This window comes from Bufo gargarizans, chromosome 6 (genome assembly GCF_014858855.1).
Source record: "Bufo gargarizans isolate SCDJY-AF-19 chromosome 6, ASM1485885v1, whole genome shotgun sequence".
NCBI classification, from domain to species: domain Eukaryota; kingdom Metazoa; phylum Chordata; class Amphibia; order Anura; family Bufonidae; genus Bufo; species Bufo gargarizans.
In genome coordinates, this window is record NC_058085.1 from 387,799,152 (window position 1) to 387,816,487 (window position 17,336).

The 17,336-nt window shown below is 44.8% G+C and overlaps 1 protein-coding gene across 1 annotated transcript in view; it reads left to right on the forward strand.

Moving 5' to 3' along the window:
* Positions 1-8,790, forward strand: part of LOC122942538 (4-hydroxy-2-oxoglutarate aldolase, mitochondrial-like) — a 46,856-nt gene extending 38,066 nt beyond the window's left edge. The window contains exons 7-8 of the mRNA XM_044300189.1: positions 2,164-2,297; positions 8,449-8,790. Coding sequence (XP_044156124.1) covers positions 2,164-2,297; positions 8,449-8,598 — 284 coding nt within the window. The 3' untranslated portion in view covers positions 8,599-8,790. The remainder of the gene's footprint in view (positions 1-2,163; positions 2,298-8,448) is intronic.
* The last annotated feature ends 8,546 nt before the right edge of the window (positions 8,791-17,336 follow it).

The window sequence follows — 17,336 nt, forward strand, 5'->3', positions numbered from 1 at the left end:
TAGCCTTTACCTTTAACATGCTTGTCTATAATTTTCTTTCTGATCTCTTGAGACAGCTCTTTCCTTTGCTTCCTCTGGTCCATGTCGAGTGTGGTACACACCATATCACCAAACAACACAGTGATTACCTGGAGCCATATATATAGGCCCAATGGCTGATTACAAGGTTGTAGACACCTGTGATGCTAATTAGTGGACACACCTTGAATTAACATGTCCCTTTGGTCACATTATGTTCTGTGTTTTCTAGGGGTACCATCATTTTTGTCCATGCCTGTTTCATGAGTTTATTTTTTTACATAATTCTGTTGAAGCATGGTTGAAAAACAATGTCTGACTTTCATTGGTTAACATTTATAGAATTTTAATTTATTATTACTTTTGTCAGATTAAAGTTATTTCTGTGACCATTGTGACTTTTTCTTTCATTGACCAAAGGGTACCAACAATTTTGTCCACGTCTGTATATTTGCTATGTGTTTCCAGGAACGGATTCCGCAAAAAACGGAAGACATACGGAATGACATCCGAATGTCTTCCGTTTTTTGCGGAACCATTGACTTTGCATTGTACCAGGATCCGATTTTTCAGGAACATAATAGGACATGTTTTATATTTAAACGGACATGCGGAACGGAACAACGGAAACGGACAGCACACATTGTGCTGTCCGATTTTTTCCAGGACCCATTGAAAATGAATGGGTCCTGATCTGGTCCTGATCTGTTCCGCAAAAAACGGAACAGATCAGGAAAGAAAAAACGGACGTGTGAATGGACCCTTAGACAGATTTGTGAACAATATTGGAGAGTAATGGGTCTTTTGTGTATGTAGAAAATGTTTCAGATCTTTGAGTTCAGCTCAAGCAAAATGGGAGCAAAACCGAAAGTGTTGTGTTTATATTTTTGTTCACTGTATGTACACCAGCAGAATAATGAATGCAGCTCTGGAGTATAATACAGGATGTAACCCAGGATCAGTACAGGATAAGTAATGTAATGTATGTACACAGTGACTGCACCAGCAGAATAGTGAGTGCAGCTCTGGAGTATAATACAGGATGTAACCCAGGATCAGTACAGGATCAGTACAAGTAATGTATGTGCACAGTGACTGCACCAGCAGAATAGTGAGTGCAGCTCTGGAGTATAATACAGGATGTAACCCAGGATCAGTACAGGATAAGTAATAGAAAGTATGTACACAGTGACTCCACCAGCAGAATAGTGAGTACAGCTCTGGAGTATAATACAGGATGTTACTCAGGATCAGTACAGAATAAGTAATGTATATACACAGTGGCTGCTCCAGCAGTATAGTGAGTGCAGCTCTGGAGTATAAAACAGGATGTAACTCAAGATCCGTACAGGATTAGGCTACATGCAAACGACTGGCATGTGTTTTGCGGTCTGCAAAACACGGATGGCGTCCGTGTGCGTTCCGCAATTTGCAGAACGTCATGAGCAGCCATTACTATAACTGCCTATTCTTGTCCGCAAAACGGACAAGAATCCCATTGACTATAATAATAATTTTGACTAACTCTGTGACAGAAACCCCGAATGGAGCCTCCACTGCAATGTGAATGTAGCCTGAGATATATAACGTGTTTCTGAAGTTATGCAGGTGAATGTGCACTTTCTATGACTTATGGTGATATTTCCTCCTCATCTGCTCCTGCCCCAGAAAATCGATTTGAGAGCAGATGTGGTTGCTTTCTCACTAAATTAAAACATTGCTTATCTGAACCACTGGTGCTTGGAGCTTCATTATATCCCGGCCTCATAATATCGCACTGTGACATCTTCCATCTCTCATGAGCGCTCGGCGTTGGTTTTTATTTGACCCTTTTCTCCTTCGTTAGGGTTGTGACATAAGGGGAATACATCACGCTGGCACTCCGTTTGGAGATATTTAAAGGTGCCATACAGAGTTTTAAAAATCATGCCAGCTTGCTTCTAGAAACAGCGCCACACATGTCCACAGGTCGCGTCTGGTATTGCAGCTCAACCTCATTGACTTCATTGGAGCTGAAATGCATTAGCGGACCCAACACATTGGACAGCTGCTGTTTTTGGAATAACACGGACGGGATTCTCTGATCCTGTATCATGCGTTTAACATCCCCTGACCACAATGCTCTCTCTTTCTCTCTCTGTACAGGTGCAGTCGGAGGGGTTTGTGCTCTTGCCAACGTCCTGGGTGCCCAAGTGTGTAAACTGGAGAGACTGTGTGTCGGTGGGCAGTGGCAGGAGGCAAGAAAGCTGCAGCTTCGATTAATCGAGCCAAACGCTGCTGTAAGTATGTTATCACGCGGGTGCAGAATTTGCAGCATGTCCAATCCTCCTGTGCACCAGGTGACCATCAGCATGGCTGAACTCTACATGAAAAGTCATAGGAGCGGTACCTTATATACGTATACGACCGTAGTCTGTGCATTGGGACTCAGACCCGCACCGATCAAATATGCGTGACCTATTCTTAAAGGGGAAGTTTTAAAGGGATTTTTTTTTAATGCAAAATTGTCATAATTCATTGCTTTGAAGGACCTTCTATATTCAAGGAGGTAAATATGTCCTATTTGTGATATTATGCTTCCTATACACCAAAGCCTATTTTTTCCCCCATTAGACTGTCGGGTCCGCCACTGCAAACGAACCAGCCTCTCCTGCACCTTGGTATATAGCCTCTACAATGTTAGATATTTTCGGGTCTGTATAGATGATGCTTGGTCAGAAAATACCAGACAGAACTTCTCCTAGAACCAGGACGGGGCCCAGTTGGCAGCACAGCTGGCATTTCTTTAAGTAATGAGACGCGCAGCTGTCGTCCTGGCCGCCGGCCCGGTAACATACTGTAAGAAAGATATGGCAAACCTGCCCGGGTGATTGAGGGAAGCAATAACCGGACCAGGGATGAGTAATTACTGCACAGAATAACTCTCTCCAGGTTGTATCAGAACTTAGATTTGTGTCCAAATGGGGATTTACAGAGTCAAACTTATTGCTCCAACTGGAAAAGTTCCATTTCTTGAGACAAGGGGGTTTCTGGGGATATAAGATATTCAAAAAGGGTTAGAAAAGATTAAAATTAAGAAGACGCAATACTCGCCACCTCTGCCGCTACCATTCCGACTCTGCAGTGGTCCCTGCAGCTCTCTTCTTAGCCAATCACTGTATGAGGCGGGTGATTGGCTGATCATGGTGTGCTGAGCCAGGAGCAGGAAGTGGAGAGCGGCAGAGTCGGAGTGGCAGCGGTAGGGAATCGGTGGAGATGCTTTTTTTTTTTTCATTGGAAAATGATAATTTGGTTAGGTTAAATCTTGTGTGGACAGTCAATATAAATGCAAGAAACAGGAATAAGTCATCTCCCTTGGCCATCCTCCATGTCTATTACCACGCAAAGCATTCCACAATCCAAACATCTGCTTGCCTTTGAAATCACTGATACCTATTCTAATGACTCAATATCCGCATATAATTTGCATCCTGGGAAGTATCTTTTTCTCTAGTAACTAGCAGAATTATGAATGCAGCTCTGGGGTTATAATACAGGTTGCAACTTAAAAAAGAACTTAAATTAATTTTGCTAGCTCCAAAAATAAAAGTTAGTGCCGTTAAACCACTTTATGTCCAAACGTGCTATTAAGGATCTGACTATTAAAGGGATTGTTTGATCTTGGATCTTGAACATTTATGGCATATCCACAGGATACAGCATTAGGGCTCATGCACACGACAGTATGGCTTTTTCAGTGTTTTGCCGTCCGTTTTTTACGGATCCGTTGTTGCGTTTTTTGTTTCCTTTCCATTTTTCCGTTCCGTTTTTCCGTATGCCATATACAGTAATTACATAGAAAAAATTGGGCTGGGCCTAACATTTTCAATAGATGGTTCCGCAAAAATGGAACGGATACGGAAGACATACGGATGCATTTCCGTATGTGTTCAGTTTTTTTTGCGGACCCATTGACTCGAATGGAGCCAAGCACTGTGATTTGCGGACAAGAATAGGACATGTTCTATCTTTTCACGGTACGGAAATACTGAAACGGAATGCACACGGAGACACTTCAGTTTTTTTTTTGCTGAACCATTGAAATGAATGGTTCAGTATATGTACCGCATACTGAACTAAAAAAACGGCCAGTATACTGAACGCAAAATACTGTCGTGTGCATGAGCCCTTTCTGTATAAGTGTAGGTCCCATCTCTGGGACAAGCATTGGAGTAGAGAATGGGGCCGGTTTGCAAACTGCCGTGTATGTTAAGGTGGCCACGCATGTGCGGCTCTCGCCATTCATTTCTATAGGAGTTCCTAGGACGGCTGCCAGAGGTGGGACTGATGTCTGTCAGCCTTTAACGGCATACTGTGTGGACACGTCATAAAAGCCTGAAATGGGAATACCCCTTTAATGACCGGACCACTCTGGTCTTTAAGGGGTTGTCTGCGGTGACACTGTCCCTTTAAAAAAAATAATATTTTTCTTGGTTATTTCCACTTTGAACATATGTAGCATCAGCAAAGCACCTGATACCAATCCCATGTATGGCTGTAAAGGTTCACATTGAGATTCTTACATGTGTGAACAGCTGCCAAGGGTCTATTATGCTGCACCCTGTGCCCTGACATTACTGTGGCAGGAGAATGGACATGATGTACCCTCCATAAACCTCCACCGCAATTCCGTCAATCGCTTGTTGCTTCCCTGAATTGTTTTCAGGTATTTATAGAACATGAGTGGATGTAATTAACTGAAGTAACGCGGACGTATAGAAGGTCAGCTACAGAATGAGCACTTCACATTCTTCATGTATCACATGACAGGAAAACATACTAAAGGGGCACTCTACTCTACAGCATACACCTACATAAAACGGGACATTCTCAATACTTTACGTAGATTTATTTAGTGGTCGTTTTCAGTGGTTATGTTGTCTTCTCTGTTCACATACAAAGCTAAATTCAGAACAATCCCTGTTACTATAAAGCAGTGTATTATGGGAGCTCGGGGGTCACATGTCTGACAGCATGCTGGAGCTAAACGCTGTCTGTTTCCAAGGGCGACCAGCAGAATTTTGCAGCAACCGTGCTTATGAATTCAGCAAAGTTACTCAACTGTATTTATATAGATTTACACCCATGCAAGGCCTTAAAGGGGTACTTTACAGAAAACTTTACGTAAACAAGTAATAACATAAGCATCACCAAAGCAATACAAACATGCATAGAAACGCTATATCCCGGACCCACAGTAAATGTCCCTGCCCAATGGACAGGCCTAGCCGATGGCGGACACAGCAGCGCCTGCAAGTCATGCTGTGCCGCTACAGAGAACACCCCTAGCCAGTGGCAAACGCAGCAGAGCCTGCAAGTCAATAACTGCGCTGCAGTCCAGTACAGTACAGCCTAGCAAAACGATATAAATCCTAACTGACTAACTAATGCTAGGCCTAGGCTAGTCTCTGTAACTTCAGGCGCCACACAATATATTGCAATCAGTAACCAGGTGTACTGACCTGTGTCCGTTCTGGGTCCGAGGATGCAGCCTACCAGAGATGGCCACCAACTTCTCAGCAACCGTGCGGCCTTGCTTGATAGAGAGGCCTTCTGTCCACACACTGGACTGGTCTTCCTGGGACAACCTCTCTTTCAAAAGAGCTGGATACAGAAAGGCTATTACAGCTACTCTCATCTCTTTCAAAAGAGCTGGACACAGAAAGGATATTACAGCTTCTCTCCTTCTTCTGAGTGTCCATTAACTGCCGGACATCTGCAAGCCAGGATGGAATCGGATTCAGTCCCTCACAGCACAATCCTTCCACCATGCCAGATCAGCACTTCCTAGTTCACTCACAGGCAACAGCATGAGTCATCATCTGTTTTGCATATTCAAATCTCAGAGTGTGCTGGCTGTAGCTGCAAAACAGTGGCCTCCAGTGCCCGGAATGCCAAATGACAGTTTAAGTACAGACATTATGCAGAAATAACTGTTTCACAATCTCACACAGCCGCTCCTGCGTGTCCATGCCTTTGGCTGGCCATTATGTAATGCTACTTTTCCCCTGCAGGGGGAGTGTACTTGATGCCTAGATATGACTTCCCCAGAGAAACCAGACTTTGCTTCATTTTAAAGCAAGGGAGTCTTTTATGAGACAAAAGTATATCTAAGCCTCACAGTCAGGGAGAAGAGAACCGCTCCAGTCTCCGCCTAGTATAACCAAGTGGGCTAATTAGAATATAAGATGCTGAAATCAATGGGGGTGCAATGACATCAGTGGGGGCCGCCCTATAAGGTAAGACCCTAATTAGACTAGGGCTAAACAGATGAAAGGTTTTCCAATAAGTACTTTAAAAAATAAATAAATAATAGGTTACAATGCCTTAAATAAAATAAAAGACTACTTCCTTCCACCGATCCCCTGCTGCTGCTCCGGTCCCTGCTATTCTCCACTTCCTGTTCCAGCTTAACATATAGGAAATACCAGCTTAAAAGGGGATTTTCCTGGACTACTGTGGTTTTTAACAGATCTGATCATGTAGTTGCTTACCTTATGCACATCTTCCCCATGCTTGATTTCAGTTTGGACTCTCCTGACCCGTTTTGACCATGTAGACCAATCCCTCTGGTCTGTTTTCATCCTGTATGTAGCACTTCCTGTTCCTGTATCCAACCAAACCCATGATGCACTTCTTCCTGTGACACAGCTCAAAGCCCCGCCCAGCTAGTTTATAGCTCCTCCCACCAAGTTAGTTACATAGACACTCCTCTATCACCATGGGCACACCTGTCCATGGGATGTGTTGGGTACTGCAGCTCAGCCTGGGCCTAAGCTACAACTTAGCAGCCATGTGTATCTAATCTCGTACAACCCCTTTATTTTTTAAGAAGAAAATGATGTAAAAAAAGGGAATGACTGGGGGATTTATATAAGAGTTTATACATTTAGGGAGAAATTTATTTTTCTAACTTGCTAAAATATATTGCTCAGAATCTTGTCTACCCAGAGGGCATAGCTACATGGGTGCAGAGATAGCGGTCACACTAAGGCCTGGTACCTGAGGAGATTCAATGGCCCTTCTGCCACATAAGAAGCAGCGCCATAGAGTGTGAAGGGCCTTGTTACAGATTTTGCTCTGAGGCCCAGGAGCTTCGAGTTACAGTAGACCACCGAATACCCTCATACACCAGCAGACAATAAAAAAGGAACACATGGAAAACTTAAAGGGGTTGTCTCAATTTATCAAATGGCATTTATCGTGTAGATTAAGTTAATACAAGGCACTTACTAATGTATTGTGATTGTCCATATTGCCTCCTTTGCTGCCTGGATTCATTTTTCCATCACATTATACACTGCTCGTTTCCATGGTTATGACCACCCTGCCTTCCAGCAGTGGTGGTCATGCTTGGACACTACTGTATAGAACAAAAAATTGCCTTTTTTCTATAGTGTCATAGAGCACGTTGGGTAGTGCGGCCAGTGTGTGGGTGGGCAGCATCTTGTTGGAACACCACATCTTCCGAGTCAAATAAAGTCAGTAGGACTGGTTCACAATGTCCTGGACATACAGAAGGCTGGTCAATGTTCCCTTCATGAATACTAGATAGGAACGGCCATGGTAGCTAATGGCGCCCCGCACTTTGACACCTGGTGTTGGTCCTGTGTGTCTCCACACCATGCATGGTGGCAGTAGACGCTCTCCAGCCCTTCTGCGTATTCAAATGCGGCCAAAGCAGAACCTGCATTTGTCACTGACGCTATTATTTCCATTCATGCCTCCAGTGGTCTCTCTCATGGCACCAGTGCAGGAGCTCTTGGCGATGATGAATGCAGTTCTGCTTCACATAGATGGTTTCTTATGGTCGGGGAAGTCACTGAAGCGGTTTGTAATGCCATGGTTGTCCTTTTGAGATTCAGCATCTCTTCTTAGACGGTATCTTAGCGTGCATCAGTCTGTCTTGACCGGCCAGAATCCTCTCTGTGTCTGAGTGCCCTCCTCCAACCACTGTCCACACCACCGATGCACTACAGAAACGTCTCGTCCAGCTCCTTCTGAAATTTGAAGGATGGCCCAAGATCCACTATTCGACACCTTTCCAAAGTCTGCTAATTGCACAAATGGTGCGCGCTTTCGTCTAGCAGGCGTGACGAACTTCTCAACTACGCCCAATCAACAGGCCAGTAAGAGAGAAGATGAAAAACAACAGTGATGCCAGGCGAAAAAAAAGTTCTGTGGAGCATCTGTATGTAAAGGGAGGGACTTGGACGTTTGATCGCTACATGTAGCGTCCTCCAGCACGGCCATATTGTAAAATAGACTTTTTAACTTTACTCTTTCTAGGTGTTCTTTTTTTCCCCCCATTCTCCAGTAATGTATGTTCCAGTTTCATTAATACCAAGATGGCCGCTTCTTCTAACGTCCCCCTCCAACCTCTTTTTCCAGGTGACGCGCAGTTTTGGGATCCCAGGCATGAAGCAGGCCATGGAGTGGTTTGGATACCATGGAGGCAATTGCCGTTCGCCCCTGGTACCGCTGACCGAGCAGGAGCAGAAGGAGCTGAGGGGGGTTTTTACTAGTAATGGATGGCTTTAGCTGAAATGTGAAGAAAGCAACAGAAATCGACAAGAAATCAAATAAAACTCGACATTGTGTTTTATTTATCATCAGGAGTTTGATTTGAAAGTCTGCCCTGATATCCACACTGTACGTCTTCTAAATCCTCATTGATTTGTATTACTCTGTACGTTGTTCCAATAAATCCGCCATGTCTGCACATACTCTTAGGCACCAGACTACTGCTGTGCACTTGAATGCTTCTCCTATAGCGGGTTTCAGGTACCGGGTTCAGCATTGAAGAGATCCAGCTGGAGTATGGAGACTTACCGTACTTACTGGCAATGGAGAAATGTATGCAAATTCGCTCTCCTCCAGAAGGAAGAAAACTACCTTTTAGGTCTATCCACACGTCCGTAGTGTATTGCGGATCGACAATACACCCGGCCGGCACCCCCATAGAACGGCCTATTCTTGTCCGCAATTGCGGACAAGAATAGGACATGTTCTATTTTTTTCCGGAGCCGCGGACCGGAAGATCGGGGGCGCGTTCCGGAAATGCGGATGCGGAGAGCACACTGTGTGCTGTCCGTATCCATTCCTGCCCCATAGAGAATGAATGGGTCCGAACAAATTGCGGACCCATTCTACGGACGTGTGAATATACCAACCAACCCCCACACCACACTATAGCAGATTATAATGTCTTCCGCTAGGACATCACTTTAGTAAGTATGGTTTATGCCAGTGATGGCTATCCTCCGGCAATCCAGTTGTGGTGAAACTACTACACCCAGCATGCTCCATTCTTTTCTATGGAGTTCTGAGAACAGCCAAGTAAGTGTGCATCTTGGGAATCGTAGTTTTGCCGCAGCTGGAGTGCCGAAGGTTAGCCATCACAGGATTAGGCCTCTTGCATATGAACGTATTTTCATTCCGTGTCTTTTTGCGGACCATATACAGGACCATTCATTTCAATGAGTCCGCAAAAAAAAAAACGTACGGTATGCATTCCGTATTTCCGCAAAAAAATAGAACATGTCCTATTTTTGTCCGCATTACGGACAAGGATAGGACTGTTAGGGGCCAGCTGTTCCGATCCGCAAAATACGGAATGCACATGGACGTCATCCGTATTTTTCCGGACCACAAAATACACACAGTCTTGTGCAAGAGGCCTTAGACCTTGCTCACATGTCAGTGAATCATAGACGTGTGCTGTCCGTGTTCTCCATGGACAGCAGACGATGTCATTGATCTTAGGGTGCATTCACACAACCGTATGTGTTTTCCGGTCCACCAAAAATATGGATGATGTCCATGTTGCATCCTTTTTTGGGGGGGACCCACTGTAATAATGTCTATACTTGTCCGCAAAACGGACAAGAATAGGATATATTGTATCTTTTTTGTGGAATGGACAAACTGATGCGGACAGCACACAGTCCCAATTTTTTGCTGCCCCATTGAAATGAATGGGTCTGCATCAAATCTGCAAAAAATGCGGATCGGATACAATCGTGTTTAATGCATTTGTTCACTCGTCAGTGGAAAAACCACGGAAACATGCACCATTTTGGTTCATGATGTGGACCAAACATGCCCTTTGAAATCTATGGGTCTGGGAAGCGACTCATCGATAGCATCAGTGTTCTGTCAGTGATTTTTCACGGACCATTGGTAGGAGATGCTCTGGAAATTAATTTTAAGCCTAGCACTAGTCTGTGAAATACGGATGACACATGGACCGAACACAGGTCCTTCACTGATGAACCACTGACCATATTGTCACTGATGGCATCACAGACACGGATGTGTGAATAATGCACACGTTCAGGATTTATGTGCGGACAATTCGCACTGAAATCCGCAGGTGTTCGCAGGGAAATCCGTGCGGTCAATCCACATCAATTGGTGCAGATTTGCATGCGGATTTTACTGTCCCCATTGAAGTGAATAGAGAAAATCCGGACAGGAAAAATAAAATAAATTGACACGATGAGGATTTTAAAATCCGCACTGTAGGTCAATATCTGCATTGTGTGCATGAAAATGTCATATTCTCATAGAATATAATGTACATGACCTGCGGTGTGGATTTTCCGTATGCAAATCAGCACGCAATCCTGATCGTGTGCATTTGGCCTAACTGCCAGCAAAGTGGATACGATTTTAGGAAATGCAGAATGTCAGTTTATATTGTGGATATCCACCACAGATTTCACCGTTTTGAAATGCATAGGGTGAAATTTGCGGCAAATTGGCATCAAAATCAGAACTTGTACTAATGGGGTCCATAAAGTTTTCCGGTGTTTTTGGTGGCGATGACAGATGTTTACAATAGTGAAGGCCAGGACGTAGATGGCGACCTTAGAATTAGATCTTAACTGGGTTCAGGGGCGGACTGGAAACTTAAAGTGGCCCTGGAAAAAAATAAATAAAAATATGGCCCCATGTTGTAGGGGGGGGGGGGGGGCAACAAAAGTAGGCTGGGTCAGCAATACCATAGCGCAATATACCGTCCCTTCAGAACCATATACCACAGAGCAGCACAATACACTCGGGGGTGCACCACCAATGAGGCGAGGCGATTGCCTCAGGCAGCACCTGGAAGGGGCAAGAGGGGGGCAGCGGAAGGGGGATTATCTGTTTCTGCAGTATAGTATTGGGAAGCACAGTGGGCACAGTATGTGGCGCTGCATTACCCTGTATGTAATGTTTTCCAAGTATGTCTTTAACAGTAGGGCTGGAGGGAAGGGGTTAGGTTCAGAAATTGGCGTTTCAGTTTTCGCCTCAGGTAGCAGAAAGGCTAGGTGCACCCCTGAATGCACTGCCCCAAAAGCTGTCCCTCTGCCACAAAACCTGTGTTTGCCATCAATAGATGCAATTTTCTGTCCTTCTCCAGTTGTCTCTGATTAACCACTTCACATCCGGGCCATTTCCCCCTTCCTGACAGAGCCTAATTTTTCAAATCTGACATGTGTCACTTTATGTGGTAATAACTTTGGAACGCTTTTACTTATCCAAGCCATTCTGAGATTGTACTTCATGACTGTGGTAAATTTGAGTCGATATATTTCACCTTTATTTATAAAATAGCCCAAAATTGACCAAAAATTTAGAAAAATTAGCAATTTTAAAAATTTCTATTTCTGTGCTTTTAAAACAGAAAGTGATACCTCATAAAATATTTATCACTTAACCCCTTAAGGACCAGGCTCATTTTCACCTTAAGGACCAGGCCATTTTCTGCAAATCTGACCAGTGTCACTTTAAGTGCTCATAACTTTAAAATGCTTTGACTTACCCAGGCCGTTCTGAGATTGTTTTTTCGTCACATATTGTACTTCATGACACTGCTAAAATTGGGTAAAAAAAGTTAATTTTTTTGCATAAAAAAATACATTTTTTACCAAACATTTTGAAAAATTAGCAAATTTCAAAGTTTCAGTTTCTCTACTTCTGTAATACATAGTAATACCCCCAAAAATTGTGATGACTTTACATTCCCCATATGTCTACTTCATGTTTGTAGCATTTTGGGAATGATATTTTATTTTTTGGGGATGTTACAAGGCTTAGAAGTTTAGAAGCAAATTTAGAAATTTTTGAGAAATCTTCAAAATCCCACTTTTTATGGACCAGTTCAGGTTTGAAGTCATATTGTGAGGCTTAGATAATAGAAACCTCCCAAAAATGACCCCATTCTAGAAACTACACCCCTCAAGGTATTCAAAACTGTTTTTTCAAACTTTATTAACCCTTTAGGTCTTCCACAAGAGTTAATGGCAGATGGAGAAACAATTTTGAAAATTTTCCAATATAATCAATTTTTCCAGGAGTAAAACAAGGGTTAACTGCCAAACAACACTCAAAATGGGTTGCCCTGATTCTGTAGTTTGCAAAAACACCCCATATGTGGTCGTAAACTACTGTTTGGCCGAACGGTAGCACATAGAAGGAGGGGAACACCATATGGGTTTTGGAAGGCAGATTTTGCAGGACTGGTTTTGTTTATACCATGTCCCATTTGAAGCCCCCTGTTGCACCCCTAGAAGAGAAATTTCAAAAAAGTGACTCCATCTAAGAAAGTACACCCCTCAAGGTATTCAAAACTGGGTTTACAAACTTTGTTAACCCTTTAGGTGTTCCACAAGAGTTAATGGCAGATGGAGAAACAATTTTGAAAATTTCTATTTTTTTGAAAATTTTCCAATATAATCAATTTTTTCCAGGAGTAAAACAAGGGTTAACTGCCAAACAACACTCAAAATGGGTTGCCCTGATTCTGTCGTTTGCAGAAACACCCCATATGTGGTGGTAAACTACTATTTGGCTAAACGGCAGGACATAGAAGAAGGGGAACGTCATATGGTTTTTGGAAGGCAGATTTTGCTGGACTGGTTTATTTACACCATGTACCCTTTCAAGCCCCCTGATGCACCCCTAGAATAGAAACTCCATAAAAGTGACCCCATCTAGGAAACTACGGGATAAGGTGGTTGTTGTTTTGGGACTATTTTTGGGGTAAATTTGATTTTTGGTTGCTCTATATTACTCTTTTTTGAGGCAATGTAACAAAAAAATTAAATTCTAAAATTGTTTCTACATTCGCTATTTAGTTTTGTGGAACACCTAAAGGGTTAACATAGTTTGTAAAGTAACTTTTGAATACCTTGAGGGGTGTAGTTTCTTAGATGGGGTCACTTTTTTGGAGTTTCTAGTCTAGGCTACATCAGGGGGGGCTTCTAATGGGACATGGTGTCAAAAAAAAAAATGTCCATCAAAATCTGCCTTCCAGAAACCGTATGGAGTTCCCTTCGTTCTATGCCCTGCCGTGCGGCTATATAGCCATTTACGACCACATATGGGGTGTTTCTGAAAACTACAGAATTGGGGCAATAAATGTTTAGTTTTGTTTGGCTGTTAACCCTTGCTTTATTACCGGCAAAATGGATTTAAATTGAAATTTTGCCCAAAAATAGGTATTTTGGCACCGTTTTTATTTTATATTTTTAACACCGTTCATCCGAGGCGTTTGGTAAAAAGTTATTTTTATAGCGACGACTTTTACGCACGCGACGATGCCCAATATGTATGGCTCTCAGACTTTAGAGACACTAAGCAGGCATCCTAAAACTGCAGCCCTCCAGATGTTGTAAAACTACAATTCCCACCATGCCCTGCTGATGGCTGTAGGTTTGTCTGGGCATGCTGGGAGTTATAGTTTTACAACATCTGGAGGGCCGCAGTTTGAGGATGCCTGCACTAAAACTAATATTTTTTGGGGAAAGAAAAATTGTTTTCGTGTCTCCAAAGTCTGAGAGCCATAGTGTTTTATGTTCTCTAGTGAACTGTTGGGGATTATAAAAATTTAGTACTCCATGGAAGTGTGATACTCCCTGAAGCAATCGATAATGCAGAGGCCCGGATGATCGGGGCACGTGTCACACTGAGTAGTGGTGTCCTTCCGTATCCCCCATCTTGTGACACACTCTGCACTTTTTTTGGGTTCGTCCCTTCTTTCCAGTATGGGGGACCACACCTGGAAAGTGTTGGCCAGGGACGATCCGGGCGCCTCCAGTTCCCGAGGTACTCCGGCCTGCTCTTTCCCGGTCCGAAAAGATCAGGTCCTTGAGGACTGCCTCATAGAATTGGAGGAATGTCCCTGTGCTGCCAGCGCTTCGGGATAGTACAAAAGAGTTGTACATGGCAACCTGCACCAAGTAGACCGCAACTTTTTTGTACCATGCCCGGGTTTTGCGCATGGCGTTATATGGCGTGAGGACTTGATCAGAGAGATCAACTCCTCCCATATACCGATTGTAGTCGACGATACAATCGGGCTTGAGGACCGTTGCCGCGGTACCTCGCACAGGGACTGGGGTGGTGCTGTTACCGTGGATTGTGGACAGCATAAGGACATCCCTCTTGTCCTTATACCTGACCAGCAACAGGTTTCCACTGGTAAGTGCACGGGTCTCACCCCTGGGGATAGGTACCTGGAGGGGGTAGGCAGGGAGGCCGCGTTGATTTTTCCGCACGGTCCCACAAGCGAACGTGGATCTGGCGGCAAGGGACCTGAACAAGGGAATGCTGGTATAAAAGTTATCCACGTACAAGTGGTAACCACTATCCAGCAGTGGGTACATAAGGTCCCACACGAGTTTCCCGCTAACACCCAGAGTGGGGGGACATTCTGGGGGTTGAATACGGGAATCTCGCCCCTCGTACACACGAAATTTGTAAGTGTACCCTGAGGTACTCTCACAAATTTTGTATAGCTTCACGCCATACCTCGCCCGCTTTGTGGGAATATATTGGCGGAAACTGAGTCTCCCCTTGAACGCAACGAGAGACTCATCAACCGCGACCTCCCTTCCAGGTACGTAGGCCTGCTGAAATGTGGCCCCAAAGTGATCGATGACCGGCCGTATCTTATACAGCCGGTCATAGGCAGGATCACCTCGGGGTGGACATGCTGCATTATCGGAATAATGCAGACATTTCCGGATGGTCTCAAACCGGGGACGTGTCATGACCATACTGTACAGTGGGGTCTGGTACAGGACGTCCCCACTCCAGTATTGCCTGACACTGGGTTTTTGGACTAGACCCATATGCAGCACGAGGCCCCAAAATGTCCTCATTTCGGCTGCACTGACCGGCGTCCAGACACCGGGTCTAGCCAAAACTGAGCCTGGGTTTTGAGCGACGAACTGTTGGGCGTACAGATTCGTCTGCTCCACCATCAAATTCACCAGTGGGTTACTGAAAAAAAAACTAAAATAGTCTATTTCAGTAAACCCCACTGTGGGAATCTGGATTCCAGGATTGCCAGCGAAATCCGGAATCTCAGGCTCAAAGTCCACTGGGGGACACCAGCTAAGTTCATCGGCAGGGGGCTCCGGTGGACTTATTTGGTGGGCCGGGAAACCAGTACGAACCCCAGGGCGGCTCGTACTAGGGTGGGCCACAGGATCCCTAGCATGTGCGGCCCCTGGCTCCGCCTGGCGGCGTCTCCGCCGCCTTGGTGGCTCATCGTCATCCGATGATGATGAGGAGGATGCGGATGATAAAAGGAATGTGGGGTCATCCTCACTGGGGCTCTCAGAGTCGGAGGCAATCTGGGCATATGCCTCCTCGGCCGAGAACACCCGGCGGGCCATGGGTGTGTGTGCGTGTAGGTGTGCGTGTGTGGAAAACTTTATTATATGTGCGTGTGTGTGGGGGCAACGGGTGTTCGCGTACTAAAAAAGGCAAGAAAAAAAGGGCAAGTGTTAGGGAAAAAAAAAGTTAAAACTTGCTGATCAGCGGTACAACGCTGATCAGTGGTGGGGCGGGCGATGCGCTAACAGTGGACGGACGCTAAAAAGTGCCGGCCAGTCAGCGCACGCAGAAAAAAAAAAAGTGGTGGTGAGGGGGGGGGGGGGGGGGGGGGGGTTAGTTGGGGGGCTGGTGGGGGGTGGGGGGGCTGGTGGGGTAGGGGTTAGGGTTAGATGGATAGATGGAAGTTTGGAATAAAAGTACTTTTTTTTTTTTTTTTTCCTAACTTACTTTTCCCTTCTTTCCCTGCCTAACGGTGCCTCTCCCTCACTGACCCTAACCTACCTGGGTGGCGATGGGTGCAGGAGGGTGATGGATGCCGATTAGGGGGACACAGGAGCTGGTGCTGGACGATGCTGCACGGTCAGGGTGCTGGACAGGAAGAGGAGGGGAGAGAGGAGCGCAGGAAGTTTGAATCTCGCGCCTCTCTCCCCTGCACCGATCAGCACCCTGGACAGCAGTGTTCAGCACCAGGGCCAGCACCGCCTCCTCAAATCCTCGGACTGCGATTGGTGGTGTAAAATTACGCCACCGATCGCAGTCTTTTTCCGGTTCATCGGGTCACAGGACACCCGAATGGACCGGAAACGCAGAAAACCGCAGGTCTGAATTGACCTGCGGTTTTCTGCGATCGCGGATACGGGGGGGTCCAATGACCCCCCCCTGCGTTGTTACGGGATGCCGGCTGAATGATTTCAGCCGAAATCCCGTTCCGATTAACCCCCGCGGCGCCGGAATTACATTTTTAAGTCAGGACGTACCGGTACGTCCTCGTTCCTTAAGGACTCGGGAAATAGGGCGTACCGGTACGTCCTCGGTCCTTAAGGGGTTAACATTTCCCATATGTCTACTTTATGTTGGCATCATTTTGGAAATGTCATTTTTTTGAACGTTGGAAGGTTTAGAATTTTTTTTATAAAATTTCCAAAACCCACTTTTTAAAGGACCAGTTCAGGTCTGAAGTCACTTTGTGGGGCTTACATAGTGGGAACCCCCCATAAATGACCCTATTGTAGAAACTACACCCCTCAAGTTACTGAAAACTGATTTTACAAACTTTGTTAACCCTTTAGGTGTTCCACAAGAATTAAAGGAAATTGGAGATTAAATTTATAAATGTTTTTTGGCAGATTTTTCATTTTAATCCATTTTTTTCTTTAACACATCGAGGGTTAACAGCCAATCAAAACTTAATATTTATTACCCTCATTTTGCGGTTTACAGAAACACCCCACAAGTGGTTGTAAACTGATATAAGGGCACAGGGCAGGGTGCAAGAGTGCCGTATGGTTTTTGGAAGGCAGATTTACCTGAACTGGTTTTTAGATGCCATGTCAAATTCGAAGCCCCTCTGATGCACCCCTAAAGTAGAAACTCCAAAAAAAGTGACCCCGTTTTGTAAACTACGGGCAAAGGTCCCAGTTTTATTGGTACTATTTTGGGGTTACATA